Source organism: Camelus ferus, chromosome 11 (genome assembly GCF_009834535.1).
Source record: "Camelus ferus isolate YT-003-E chromosome 11, BCGSAC_Cfer_1.0, whole genome shotgun sequence".
In the NCBI taxonomy this organism is placed as follows: Eukaryota; Metazoa; Chordata; class Mammalia; order Artiodactyla; family Camelidae; genus Camelus; species Camelus ferus.
This window is the reverse complement of record NC_045706.1, coordinates 15,444,197-15,459,316: the sequence shown is the minus strand read 5'-3', so window position 1 is coordinate 15,459,316 and position 15,120 is coordinate 15,444,197. Positions and strand designations below refer to the sequence as shown.

Sequence of the window (15,120 nt, the reverse complement as noted above, 5' to 3'; positions counted from 1 at the left end):
GACCTGGGCTTTAGCTGTTTGCAGGCAGAATCTTATTCCAGCGTGAACAGAAATACCCAACTGCCGTGGATGCCATTCTTGGACTGGGGGACCACAACACACTCTGTGGGTGAGATGCAGCTTCCCCTCTGAGTCAAGAAATGGTATTCTCACTGCTGAAGGCCACAGAATCAGAGAGGAGGCAGCCCCTGGATTTGGGATACACAGGTCTAGCTGTCTGGGTCCAGTCAAGAGAAAGAAACCACCCAGTAATATGAACAGGGAAAGGTTAATATATTGAATTATTAACTATAGCAGGGAATTGGAATATCAAGAGATTGGCCAATAAGAAGTAAAGAGAACCTTAAAAAATACAGCAATTCCAGATACAGTAACTTGCAGATAACGCACATCCTAGTTTGTCAGGACTGCCACACAGAATGCCACAGACTGGGCGGCTTCACAGCAGAAATTTATGTTCTTACAGTTCTGGAGGCTGGAAGTCTAAGATCAAAGTGTCAGCAGGGCTGATTTCTTGTAAGGCCTCTCTCCTCGGCTTGTAGACAGCCATCTTCTCCTGTGTCTTCACACGGTATTCCCCCTGTGTGTACCTGGGTCCTAATTTTTTCTCGTAAGGTCATCAGTCACACTGGTCATACATAGCCTACCCTAATGATCTCACTTTACCTCTTTAAAAACTGTCTCCAAATCAAGTCACATTCCTTGGTAGTGGTGGTTAGGATTGCAACTTACAAATTTTGGAGGCAGGAGACACAATTTATTCTATAATAACATAACATAACATAACATAACATAACATAACATAACATAACCTGCCTCTACCTCTAGAGGGCTTGAGGAAGAGCCCCCTACCTTCTCCCCACCCCAGGGCTGTGATCTAAACCTTACTGGGGAGAGCACGTTCATGGCTCACTAGATGCAGGGAAGTTACTGTGGTGTTGCGCTAGTGGAACTTGCTAGAAATCTGTCCTCTAGAACTTTCTGGAAATCTACCCTCTAGGTGCCAGAGAGGTGTCTGCTCAAGGAGAGATGTCTCAATGGTGGCACTTTGCTACAAAATCACCTGAACGGGGCGCCGGGGAAGTTGTTAGCAGCAATAGGTGGTACTACTGGCCACCAGGCACAGCAGGGGCTGGGCAGGGGGAAGTAGGTATGCTAGAGGAACTTGAGAACCACCCTTTTTGCGGAAGCCGGATGCTTCAGAAGCACGACAGACACACAGAACCAAAAGCCTTTTCTCCTGCAATCTTTCTCCAGCGCCCCCTACTGGCAAAGTTGAACATGCGGTTACAGGCAATGGAAAACCACTTAAAGGGCCCGGTTCCATTTTCACAGAACAGATCTGGGAGCTTAGAGGCAGTGGGTAATAGGAACAGCATCAATTCCTCCTTTCAGGGAATTTTGCCTGGACTCCCACTCACCCCTTTCCCTCCTTGCAGAAGCCTGCCGGTGCCTCAGCCAGAGTCCGGGTTTGAGACTGTGAGCCGTAAGAGTGGCATTTCTGTGACTTCAGGGATTATCCTTCAGTGGAGCCCTGTATGAAGTCATAGCCTGGCCTGCGCTGTCCTGTAAAGAACTGGAAAAGCAATCATTGGTGGAACCCCTTGGGGGCACTGTGCCCAGCAGGGTGAGGGTGGGATTGGGGAACGGAGCAGGGTTAGCAGCAGCAGCCTGGTGACCAGAGGAGAGGGCTGGAGGGAACGTATGGAAGGACCAGCCCAGGAGCTCCCATGAGGCCAGCCCTTGGGAAACCATCTGAATAATGGAGTTGGGGATTTTTCTGGAGTGAAGAGGAAGACTTGTGCTCTAATCACGAGTTTAGAAAGGAAACATAGAACAATGACATGGGGCCAAGGCTGGAGAAACACAGGAATTGCAAGCAGGAGAGAGTATCATTTAGATCTAAAGGGTCAGTATGATTATTATAGAGGGAAAAGTTCAAAACTGTTTCCCCCTTTCCATAGCACCACGATTTTATTTGTTAGTACTGTGACAATCCAGCCTTGGAGTAATATATTCGGAGTTCCCCCATGCCAGCCCACCCAGCACAACTGAAAAATGAAAGTTTTCCTTCAGATCTGCTTTCTGTCTGAGCCAGCCACAAATTCCTTTGTGCAACACATTTTAAAAATTGCTCGATATAATTTATGGTAGGACCTTCATGTGGATGGAACATTCATTCTTTTTCTAGGCAACTTGATCCTGGTTCTGCCACTAGCAAGCTTGGGATGGGGGCAATTGCTCTGAGCCTGGGATTTTTCATCCATCGTATGAGCAGAAGAGTCAGTTATTAAGGCCCCTTCCACATCTAACACTGTGTTTCATCATCATTCAGGAATAACTTGCAAAAACTTAAATTTATAAATATAGATAAATTAGAGCATAACTTATTTGCTTTACTAATAGGATTTTTCATTTCTCAAATGCTTCACAACTGAATCTTTCAAAAAGCAAGTTATCTTTGTGTCTACCATGATTCCGTTTGCCCTCAACATTTCAGAAGTATGAGTATTAAAGAAAGAGTAGTGCAACCTGTCTCAGTCTGTTCTGGCTGCTGTAACAAACATACGACAGGCTGGGCAGCTTATAAACAACAGAAATTTATATTTCTCACAGTTCTAGAGGCTAGGACACCAAGATCAGAGTGCCAGCATGGTTGGGGTCTGGTCAAAGGCCTCTTTGAGGTTGTGGACTGCAATTTTTTTGTGTGTCCTCACATGATGGAAAAGGCCAGGGAGCTCTGTCTGGCTTCCTTTACAAAGGCACTAATCTCATTCACCAGCGCTCCACCCTCATGATTTAAGCATGTCCCAAAGACCTCACCTCCTAATGCCATCACATAGGGGATTAAGTTTCAACATATGAATGGGGGTGGGGGACGGCAAAAGTGGTCAGTCTAAAGCACAGCCATATTGGAAACAGCGTAACAGCTCGCTTAAAATATTCAGGATTTCAGGATTCTCACATTAGTTAATTAGTTAAGAAATCAGTATAATTTATTACCCTTACACTTGCCTGGGGCCATTCTTTCTTAAATCAAGAAAGTGTCCTTACCTGGTGAGATTTTTATGGACAATATTGAAGTCTCAGGCCCAGAGAAGAGCAAACAAGCAAAAAGACGAGATGTGGTTCTTGCCTGATGTCACACGATGAAGATTCACTCCTTTCAAAGCAGCTATCTTTGGTATGAATAAAACTGGTATAAAACTCCTCAGCTATTTACATCTCAATGTGACTGAGTTCATTAGTGGGTCCCCTGAGGAGTCTTGGAGAGCAAAGCGTTGGAGGCCTCACTCGGAGGCTCGAGGGCGAAGAAAGACCAATGTGGACGCGTGCACGCGTGATGCGGGGTGCGTGGATGCAGGGTAGCGGGGAAGTGGACTTGGTGGGAGTACACAGTCTCTCCCGTATTAGACTAACTCCTGGCCACGTACCCAGTGGCTGACACACGGGGGCGCTCCGTAAATAGTCCATGGATGATTCTGGCGCTACATCCAGGCCAGTTGAGTGTGTTAGGAGGTGGGAACGCACTCGGGAGAGAACCGAGTTAGCGTCCGGCCGCCCACGCGCGTGGAAGCAAGTTCTGGGAGGCGGGAGCGCCCCGCGGCTCGCACGTCTGGCCCTTGGGAGAAGGTAACTCCCGCAAATGCGGGCGGCCAGGCCCGCCGGGAGAAGGCGCGAACCTCACAGACTGGGGTCAGAGTCTGGCTGGGGAGGGGCCTTCGGGCCCTGGGAACTGGCTCCCGGAGCTGGTTTGGAGGCCAAAGTCGGGGTGTAGACTCGGGGCAGCAGCGGGAGGGCAGGAGCGGGGACTCTGACGAGCGCCCCATCCTGGAGCACCGGGAAGTCGGCAGGGCGCGCTCTTCAGTTCGCGCGGCGGGGGACACTGCGTGCGGCAGGCTTGCGGAGCGCGCTCTCCCGGTCACCGGGAGCGCGGTCACTTCTGCAGAATTTCCTCGCGGAGACCCCGAGCGCGGCGGCGGGATCCCTTTAGTCTCCGCAAACTTCGCCCAGCACGCTCTGCGGTGCGCGCGGCCAGCCCGGCCAGGGACGCTCTCCGGGTACGCCGCGCGCGGTGCCCGCGGCCAGCCTTGCCGGGGGCGCCCTCCGGCGACGGCGCGCGCGACCCTGGGCCCGCCGGGCGTGGCGCGCTCTCCCCGACGGGGCGCGCGGCGGCGCGGCGGTCCTGCGCGCCCCCGACTTCGCAGAGCGCGGGGTCCCGAGCCGGAGGTGGCGCCCCCAGCCGCGCCCGCCCCGTCCACCTCCCGCCCGGGGGCGACTCCTCCCCCAGCTGCGTCGGGGCTTTTACTTTCGCTTCCGTTCGAGCGACCCGGGGCCCTCGCCGCGGAGGGACGGAGCCGGCCGCCAGCTCGGGCCGCCGGGCCACCGTGGGAACGGTAACTTCGGCCCCCACCTCCACCGGCGCGTCTCCCGCCCAGTCGCCGCACTTCCGCCCTGCTTTCCTCTGCTTCCTCCCTTCCCGCCCGGGTCGCCTCTCCCCTGCCGCCCCGAGCTCTGTCTAAAGGAGCCGGGTCCTTGGGGCAGGGCGGCCCGACGGCGGGCGCTGAACTAAGGGGAGAAGGCTCTCCCCGCCCCCCAAGCATCGCCTGCTTTGCTCAGCTTGTCCTCCCTTCCCTCCTAGACCCGTACTACTGGGGATTTGGAAAGGGGGGCTGGTTTTAGGAGGGCGGGAAGGGTTCGTTCTCTGGCCTGGCTGACAGCGAGGGCTCCCGTGTTAGACAGCCCTGGGTTCCAGTTCCTGCTTGTCAGCTATGGAGCCTTGGCCCTCTCCATGCCCTGTCTGTGAAATGGGGATGGTGGTCAGGTTGACAGTCGCTACGAGGATGGAATGAGGTGATAATGGTTCATTGCAGGGCCTCTGTCAGGGCTTAGTACGATACACATGAGCTGCTGTCACCGTTGTTGGGGTACCCTTGTGTAGGGATCTTCAAGGACCCTTGAGGAAATTTTGTTTTAAAGGACGGGCAGGACTGTCAGGCTGCAGCCTTTGACTCTTGTGTTCAAATTTGCCTTTTATGAGGCAGTAAAATTAATTGTGGGTGATTCGAAGTGAGTCATTCCCAGGGCTTTTCCTCTTGAATTCCTGGGTTGGCCAAGAACATGGCCCTAACCTTTGTTTACTTACAAGCTATTTCCTCCATCAGGGTCTACAGCCTGATCTTCATCATAGGATAGCCAGACATCGCCTAGGTTCATAATCCACTTCTGCCTCTTATTAGCCATGCAGCTTTGGGCAGGTTACTTAACCTCTGAGGAAAGCAAAGTTTCTTCTGCAGTACAGGCTCCAGCCTCCTAGCCGTGCTATATCAGATGACAGTGGAGTACTTGAGTGCCCAGGAGAGCCCCCTCCTCCAGGTGCTGGAGGTGAGAGGTGGAGGTCCTTCCAGCTTCTTCTCTCTGAGCCTCTTAGGAAGATTGTCTTTACTTGGGCAACAGTAAGGCTGCTGTCACAAGTTGTATTGTGTCAACATTCATAATAGGGGAAGCAGCTGCACTGAAATTCAGACAGTAGCTGGGAAGTGACTTTCTACCAGATGTGTACCAGTCGCCTGTTAAGCATGTATAGAAATAATTGCTAGAGGAATCTTTTTTTCAGTCTCCACAAAAGCTGCTTGAAATATGAATGTGATTTCCAAGTACCAATGAGGGTTGACAGTTGAATGTTGCCTTGATCTTGAGTTCTGTGGACAGTGGTGATAATAAGGAATATTTATAGAACATTTATAGACGCCATGCTTAGCATTTTACATGGATTGTTCCTTTCGTCTTCACAGCCATGTGTGATTTAGGCATTACTGTTTTCCCAGTTTTACAGATGAAGAAACTGAGTTTTGGAGAGGTTGAGATCTTTTGTTCAAGGTCCCATGGCTAATAGGTGGACCCCTGATCTGCAGTTCACCATGACTGGGCTCTCAACCACCCTCCTGGGTCCCTTTAGTTCTGTTGTCTGTCCCATATCAACAGTTTATTCAGGGCCCTGAAGGATTTAAAAATTTTAAGTACATTTCAGTTGTAACATTTATAAAGAATTATTTATTAAGTGCCTACCGTGTACCTGACACTTTTCTATGACTGGAACAAAAAAAGGATGTTTAAGATAAGCTCTCAATCTATAAATAAGAGTCCCCGTAGGTAAAAGAGTCATAATAATATCTAAGAGTGCTTACAGAGAGTTCCTGGCACTGTTAATGCGTTGTATGAATTACATATTAATTAATTTAAAGGGAAGATAGATGTGTTTAACAATTGAATAAGAAATATTCCTTGAATAACTGACTGCTCTTTGCAGCCTAAGTTTTAACGAAGGGAACGAATACAAGAAAATAAGGCCAGGGCATGCCCTCTCCAGGTGTAGCAGACAGAGGATAGCCTTGGATTGTCTTGGGCTGTGGAGATGAGTAGAAATGAAAGGCCATCACCAAGTCTTGGCTTGACTGAATGATGTGACCAAAATCAGGCACCCCACCCAGACATCACTCTCGTACTGGGTGAACTTGATTTCACCCAGAAATCAAGCGCAGCCTCAAAGGAATAAGAAAGTCGCTGAATGTTTAGCCTTACAGATTTAAGAGTAAAGTCCCACCACACTGCCTTGCTTCAGATGCACACTCCAGCAGGTTGTTAAAAAGGACTCTTGCTGCCCTCTAGACAGAGTTCAGCATCCACCCAGGAAGATGCTGTAGGTTTCAAACGGAAGACCCTTCTGGCCTAATGTTTGCAGAGAAAGCTCTGAGAGTCTCTCGCCCCTGAGCCATAGAAATCAGCCTGTAGCGAAGGCCAAAGTCCCCACTAAGCATCTGGGAAGGATGAGAGGTTTAAGCCATGCCCCTCCGGTGATGGAGCATGTCAGGTATTTAATAAGTGTGCGGTGCCTTGTGCCTCCCTCACTTCCACCCTCTCTGCTCCACCTTCTCAGACTAACATTTCCTCCCCTGAGAACCCTCCCTAACTCCTCAGGGGCTCAGTCGGGTCCCCTACTGTGCCTACAAGTTGTTCATCCTAATGGCACTGACCACAGTTGCTCTCAACATTGGTGCCATCTGTTTATCAGTGCCTGTCTTCCAACAAGAAAGGACCAGGTCAGGTGTATCCCTGGCTCCTAGTACACACCTGGTGCACTGGACTTCCAGGAAACATACACATGTATAATATACATATAATGGTCGTGTTGTTTTATCATTATGTGTCCTAGATTCAGTCTTTAAGATTAGCCTTGTTAAAAGACTCAAAGCTTCAACACCACATGTCAAAGTTAGTGTCTTTTTCTGGTGGACTTTGGTATAATATTAACTTGTGACTTTGAAAATATTTCAGTGCTTTGCTAATAAAGCTCCATGGTGAAAAGTAAGGCTGTATAAAGGAGATGAAATAAAAACGATCGAGTGTTTCCTTCATGCCTGGAATCGTGTTCATCTCCTTTGGTGTTAGGGTTATCTATGTTTTCGAGAAACATTTTGGGTCCTAATCTGCAACATCTTACTGCCTCCCAACCGGAAACAGGCTAGTGGTGACAGTGGGAGGTTCACGATGTGTTGAGAAACAGAATGGCTGTGGGACTTCTCACTATCTTTGTAGAGGTTTGGCCGCAGGACTCACACTCCCTCTCTCCTCTCCTCACTGCCCAGCTCAGGCCTAAATAAGCTGTAAGGTGACATGACGATGACACATGGGGCTTCAGGCCACAAGGACAGTGCTTTGTCATCCTGGACGTCTCCCCCAGCTGGATTCCTTCTGCCCACCTCCAAAAGCCATTACCTGTGCCCTGGGGCAAAGTGTGTTCTGTCTGCCTTCTTGTTTTCCAGCCACATGAAGACATCCCTGGGAGGGCCTGATAGGAACATAGACCTGCATCTGCCAACCGTGGCCCGCTCTGTACGGTTGCTCAGAGATTGAGACCGGCAGGAGTCTGGAGAGGCTTCCCTTTGTTACCGAAGGCCAGTCCCTTTACGGGAAAGGAAACAGGACTTGGTTCCGGAGAAATGACTCTAGAACAGCCTCTATCACTTTTAGCTTATCCTCTTCCCCTGGGGCGTCTGTTTCTCCCAGTTTTCCATTCGATGCATATTTATTTAGCAAGTACCATTTGTGTGCCACTCGCCTCTGCCATAGTAAACTTGCACTGTTGTGTTGGAGCCAAGCAATAAGTAGAGTGCAAATAAACAAGACAAATACAAGGGCCATATGTAAAGGAAAGGAGGGGAGGGAGGGAGCTGGTGATGCAGTTGTAACCACGGAGTTCTCCCTGCAAAGGTGCCATTAAACTGAATTCTGAAGATTGAGAACTAGCCAGCCAGGCAAAGATGGCATGGCCAGGAAAGTTATGGGTGGTGACTTCCAGAAAGGGAGAACCAAGAGTCTTGATGGGGCCTGAAATGAGCCCAGTGGGCCCAGCGACGCTCGGGTGCTGGGAGGCTGAGTGGTACGATGTGAGGGGTGGGCTCTCAGTGCTTGCTGCTGCCTTCAGATCCTAGTCTAGTTGGCTGGTTACTTAGCCTGGGACCAGTTACTAAGCTTTTCTAGCCTCAGCTTCCTCATCTGTCAAAAGATAGTCATCACAGGGCTGATCTAACAGCATTTGGGGGAGGTATTGAATAAGGTCATGCTTACGAAACAATTAGCACAGCGAATAATCAAAGTGAGTTTCTGTTCTTATTGTTGCTGTTTTTACTTCTCAAAGTAGAGGGAGTAGTAGGTGAGTAGGGGGTCCTATTGGCTGCTGGCTCTCCTAGATCTGGGGGTGGAAAACCTCTTTAGTCTAGGTGTTTGGGGCCATAGGCGCTCGGTCACAATTACTCAACTCTGCTTGTGGTGGGAAAGCAGCCACAGACAATGTATAAATGAATGGGTGTGGCTGTGTTCCAGTAAAGCTTTATTTATTAAAACTGTTGGTGGGTCATAGCTTGCTGTCGACTCCAGGACTAGATAATGAAGAACCTTAAAATCCAAGGAGTTCAGATTTGAACTTTCCAGTTTTAGAGACCTCTTGAAGACTTGAGCAGGAAAATAATTCAATGGGGATCTGTTTTAGTAGAACCACGTAAAATCGTCTGAAACATGAGGAGCGCTTTATGCCCCAGGTCGCTGCTGTTTTTGAACTGAGTTGGAGTGATGCCAGCAGAAGAGTTCAGGAGTTCAGGAGAAGTTTCTTATTGTTGCAGACCTTGATGGACCTTCCTCAGCTTCTCCAACACAGGAAACATTTAACAATTGTGAATGCTGCATTGGAAGCTCCCAGAGGGGCAGGGACTCTGCTTTCTTGGCCGCTGTGTACCCAGTCTCTGAAATGAGGCTGAAACGGAGCTGGCACTCAAGCATTTGAATGAATTTGTTGGTCCAGCAACCCTGGAGTCCAAATATGCAGGGTTGCTCATCTCTAGGCTTAATTAAAAATTGTGTCACCAAGTGAGTGTTATTTAAAAATATCATGAGGCCAGTGATGCCACTGGGTACCAATTTTCTCATTGGCTTTCTTCCTTGCAGATGGCAGACGATCAGAGCTCTGTTGTGGAGCAGGGGGCTGGGGATTCAGCAAGCAACGATTTAGTTGATGCGAAGCCAGATCGGTCCTCTTTTGTCCCATCGCTCTTCGGGTAAGTTTCCTTCCATCCTTGCTGAGTTAAAGAGGAACCCTGGGGCAGCCTGCCATGCCTCTGTCATCTCCGCCCACCCATGCGGAAAGCGGGCATTCCAGAAGGTCTATGCTGTGTGTGGGAGATTTGCACAGAATCCTGCTAGCTGTGTGTGACAACACATGGGGTTCCCATGAGCACTCCCATGTTTCCAGGGCAAGCCCAGGTGTAAGGGACCCAAGCCCTGGGGGTCTTCTGCTCAGTTTTTGTGCATCTAGATGGCAGCTGTCCAGGAGTGAGGGGCTGGCCCTGTCAGAGGTGATTTGCGGCCAACTTCCTGCAGGGCAGAGATGGGCTTCTACTGCAAGTTGGGACCAGGCTTGGCTGAAAGGCAGAATCTGGGATTGGTGGCATAGGAGGTTTTAGGGTGGTACTCCATCGAAGGGGGGAGCATCTTGTCTGCTATTCCTTCCGTTTCCTTTCTGGAGTTCACTTTTTAAATTCTAAATTTTACATTTAATAATAATAATGATAACTTCATTTATTAAGCCTTTGTATGCCAGCTCACTGTTGCATGTAGTCCTCACAGTCCCAGGAGATGGTTCTATTACCATTATTTAGCAGGTAAGTGAACTGAGGCGCTAAGAGGCTTAGTAGCCTCCCTTTCTGATGGCGGTTTATAAATGATGGAGCTGAGATGAGAACCCAAACGGTACCAATGCCACTCACTCTGCTGTGCTTTCCATTTAAAAGTAGGGCTGCAGGGATGTGGAGGAGCCCTTTACCTGCTCTTAACCTTGATCATGGAGGGGCAGTGAGTGGGGCTTCCTGGCAAGAGGCAGGAGAGGTCTTTGCATCAAAAGCATCAGACTTCTTAGAAGCTCCTATGCCAAGCCCCATGTAAGAGGGACAGTGAGGGGGATAAAGGTTAGGGAGTGCTCCCAAGCAGCGCTCAGGAGGGGTAGAGCTGATGATGAGGGGCATCCTGGCTCCCTACAGCATCCCACAGGAAGCCCTGGGTCAGATCATCCCAAACAAGACTCAGAAAAGTGAGAAGATGCCAGCATCCTGGACCTGAATTCCATTGGCATCATAGCCATTTAGGGCCAAGGATATCTGATGAGATGACCAGAAAATACAGCTCCATGTCCTGAAAACTTTCCAAAGCTACGAGGTTAAGTGGTCCAGGCTAAACCGTTCCCCAGAGCAGACCCTTTAGAGCAGTGGCCTTCAAATGTTTTTGCTCACGTGCCCCTGAAATAATGTAAAACTACCCACCCTCTCCTATACTTTAAGGCGACATATAAATTTCTTGTCAGAATAGCTGCAAAGGATGTAGTATCTCAGGTTTCCCATCTCTCCAAATATTAGGGTTATGCAAGTTGCCTCTAAGTGAAAGAGAAACAGAAATTGTGTAATAGTCATTTCGTAAGTCTCAGTAAAGCTTTTTGTTGTACTTTCCAGAAAACAAACTGTTTGTTGTAAATACTGGTATTTAAAAATCATCTCTTTAAGTGTATCCAGTGAAATCTAAATCCTTAGTAATTTTATCCATTAAAAATGTACATGAACAAGCTGTCTTGTAACATCTAGAATTTTTATGTTATTTCTTTTTCCCCACTGAACTCTTTTCTTCATGGTTTCTCCCTACAATATTTTATTCTGATGTAATAGATTTGGTCGCTTGAAAGTCATTCATCAATCACCTCTTCATACATCTCTGTGACCTATATGTGTGCATACGTATGCGTGCTTAAGTTTGAAGACATTTTTCCATTAAAAGAAATTCCTCCTAGACTAAGTTACTGTTTATTATTAACCATGGATCCAAGTAAATACATGTTGATAAATTAGTGCTGTTAAGTCATTTTTCATCATAATAATTATTAAATAAAAATTGCATTGAGACTGCAATTTATAATGGACTGGAAGGGCATTTAAAAAGCTAGTTTATGAATAAATGGATAAATAATATGTATTAGAATACGAAAGAGTTCAGTATCACCTTTTTTATTTTTAGAGATAGAAGCACTGAGAAACCATGAATAAATACATGGGATGGCAGGAATTTTGTTATAATAATGTCGCTTAATTCTTTGAATTCCTTCCAAGTTCTCTGCCAAAAAATGACAACGCAATTAGGTCCTTCTTCAGCTGCATTGAAAATAAAGAATTGGAAATTACCTGACTTAGAAAAGAAATTATTATTCAGCCCTGAGAGACATTTTGGTTTTTTCAGTTTCTAGGAAATACACCAAAAAGACTTTATCAAAACTTCTCTAACAACTGTTAATTAAACCTGTTCCTTTTTCACTTAAAGGCAACTTGTTTAACCCAAACTGTTCCAATAGAGATAAGAAAATTAAAAAAGCATTAATGAGCATTTGTCAGTATCCCTTTTTTTGGGTAAGATGCTTTTAAGTTAGATGCTGATTATTTATACATTGGTCCTTTCTCCTCCTAAACCTCCTCTCCTTCTTTGTTCTCTGCCTCAGTTGTTGTCACTATCATTCATCAGCCAGCCGAGCTGGAATCCTAGAAGTCATCCTTGACTCCTGTCTTTGTCTTGACACTTGCCTTCCACCTCTGCTCCTCATCAAATCAGTCATTAGGATCTAACAGTTTTGCCCCTTCCACTCTTTCATTTTATGTTCTTCCCCTTTTCTTGATTAAAAACCTCTTAAAAGGTGGCTATTCAAGGCCAAAGCCAAGGTCCTAGCTCTGAGGAAGTTCATGATGTTGGTGGCAAAGACAAGCTCCCGTGTTGGATGATATTATTCAGAATATTTTCTGCCCCTGCCTCTGGGACCTGGAGAAGGAATGTGCATCTCAGCCACACTGGTGTCTGGCTCGGCCATTGACTTGCACTGGCCAGTGGAATGTGAGCACATGTGACGTGCTCAAGTTCTGAGCAGAAGCTCTAAGAATTATTGGGTGGTTCCACCATTGCTCTTTTCTGCTGCTGTGACACCACCATGTCCCAAATAGGACCTGCCCCTTCAGCCTAAATCACAAATGAAAAAGATGAAACATGGCAGCAGCCAATACATATTATATACTCAGGATGATCAAGAAATAAAGCTTTCTTGTTGTTAGGATATTGGAATCACTTGTTACTGCATCATAACCTAGCCTAAACTGACGGATACAACTCTCTTCGGGATCATTTATAGAGTATCTGAAGCTCATGTACCATGCTACGGAAATCAGGGAGGCATAATGATGCCAGGCACAGTGTTCCCCACCGAAGTAGGAAAGCTTGATGTGCTGACAATCACAGATACCTCACACATGAAGATTCTTCTTCTGGTCATAGTCCTGTTTGGCAAAGTAAAATTTTACTACTTTGAAGATGAGATTAGCTGTAGGAGTTTCAAAAAGAGGTGAACAAAGTCAGACTTAAAAAAAAATCTGTTTGATGTATATATAATGGGGAGGGGTGGCAAAACAAGAGCTGACTGAACCAAGAGATGGTTATTTAAAATATGTATATTTTTTAAGACCTCAGGAGCTGCACTTGTAGCTCCTTCATTTGTGTGAGTAATCTAATCTAGTGTGCTGAGTAATCTAGTTGACGAAGCCAGTTCTCCTTGTCAGACCAGGCAGCCACACCAGACTTGCTTTCCATCAGTCTAAATGAAAGGTCTGAGGCCGTTTTTTCAGTTCAGCGACTGCTGTTAGGCACCCCCGTGGCTGCCGTCTTCTGAATTCTAATTCTCAAGTGGATGGATGGATGGATAGGGAGGCAAAGAAGGAAGGAAGGTGGGAGGAAGGGGCACAGAGCCCAGTGCTGTGTTTACCTCCTTGAATAACTGCTCGGTTTGCTCTCCCAGGGCTCTCGCTCAAGTGAGGGTGATAGTGTCTTTAGGAATAATCAGGGGGTGAGAGAGGCAAAGTCATTAGACAAGAGTCACGTTACCCTCATTCTGTTCTCCATATATTTCTTCAGTATTTTCTCAACATGTAATTGGATCTGAAACAGCCCAATGTGGCCCCGAATAGTCCTGTTTCTTTCCTTTCACCCTTATCAGACTCTTGTATAAGTAGGAAGCCCCTGTGCACAGCACGGTGTCAGATTCAAGGAGACTCACGGATACTGATGTGTGAATTGTCCCTTTGTTAGATGACATGGAGGTTTCAACGTCATCTAAGGTCCAGGGTGGGTGAGAAGTCTGCCCAGCTTTTATGTAGCAGGAGATGGGAGACTGAGAAAGGGGAGGTGGTATCATACTCAGGCAGACCAATTTTAGGAAAACTACAAGTGGAAATAGAGGATCTGACAGTCCATTCACTCAAAACTTTCTTCTCTGCACCCCTTGGAAAGTCTCTGAGTACCCTGGTTGGAGACCACTGCCTTAAAGGCCCATTATTTTGCAAAAATGGATATGTTCTGTGATGTGGGGTTTACCCCCTTAAATTTGGGGGAAGGTAAACAAGCCTGGAGTATCTTCTGGTATTCTAGTCCGTTGTACTTCTTCTATAGCATGGCTGATACTGCCATCAGGCTTCATGTTATCAAAATAAATAGTAAGTATCCTTGCAACGTATTTAAATTAGATTCCATTTTCTGAACTGCTTATTTCAGTTGCATGCATTCTAAGACATGATCGTTGAATTAGTAAGCAATACTGAGCTACAATAGGTGTCAATTTAATGTCTTACTTGCCCAGGTTGTGAAATGTTAGTTGCTTATTTTCTCTGCCGTCACCCGGCATCTGACTCATCCCCACGTGTTAGGTGATACACCGACCACCTACCGAGGATGCAATCATTGCAAATAAAATTTTATCAGAATTTGTAACATACCCTTAAAATTTAGATGTTTCCTTCCATTTTTTTTTCACTTCAGTAGGATGGAAGTTTCTTTTATCTAGTGAAGTGTCTCTGGCTTTCAAATTAACCACTTGAGATGCCATTTTTGGTCACTAATTCATAATTTCATCCATTCGTTAAATATTTATGGAGTGACAGAGAACCAGGATTTGAACGTATGTCCACCTGCCTCTCAAGCCGAGCTCTCAACCATGGCTCTCTTGCCGCCTTTTTCGGCCAGGTTCTGTGTTTGGTCCTGGGTCTGCTGCCGGGACCAAGACCAACAAGGTCAGCATGGCCTCTGTCTCAGACACCCCCATTCTGGCAGGGAAGGCAGACATGGAAAGGGTAATTGAGGTGCAGTGGCGCCAGGAGCAGGTGGAGCAGAGATCGGGGGAGAGGGGCTGAGCCAGGCTTTAGAAGGGCTTGGCTGCAGGTCACATAAAGGATTTGGGATCAATCCTAAGGACGGGGATGTCACTAAAGGGTTTAAGCTGTAGAGTAACTTGTTCAGTTATCCCTGCAAAGCCCCACAAGACCACCGGAGCTGCAGTGTGGAGAGGGAGGCTCTGAGGAGTGGGGAAGTGAGTTAGGAGGCTGTGGTGGTTTCCCAGGTCTGAGAGGGTGGTGTAGATGGAGGGGGACTGGGGCCTCCAGAGATGCCTGGAAGGTAGAAGCCACCAGACTTTGACCAAGTGGAAGGAGAGGCCAAAGAAGG

At 47.3% G+C, this 15,120-nt stretch overlaps 1 protein-coding gene across 4 annotated transcripts in view; it reads left to right on the top strand.

Annotated features, from left to right (window-relative positions):
• Positions 1-3,497: 3,497 nt before the first annotated feature.
• CASP7 (caspase 7) overlaps positions 3,498-15,120 on the top strand; it is a 34,492-nt gene continuing 22,869 nt past the window's right edge. The window contains exons 1-2 of one of the 4 annotated variants that reach the window (XM_014558239.2): positions 3,498-3,633; positions 9,502-9,611. In XM_014558239.2, the coding sequence (XP_014413725.1) occupies positions 9,502-9,611 (110 nt within the window). In that variant the 5' untranslated portion in view covers positions 3,498-3,633. Of the gene's footprint in view, positions 3,634-3,937; positions 4,062-4,151; positions 4,398-9,403; positions 9,424-9,501; positions 9,612-15,120 lie in introns of those variants that run through there. The other 3 variants (XM_032490881.1, XM_032490879.1, XM_032490880.1) reach the window with 3 other exon arrangements.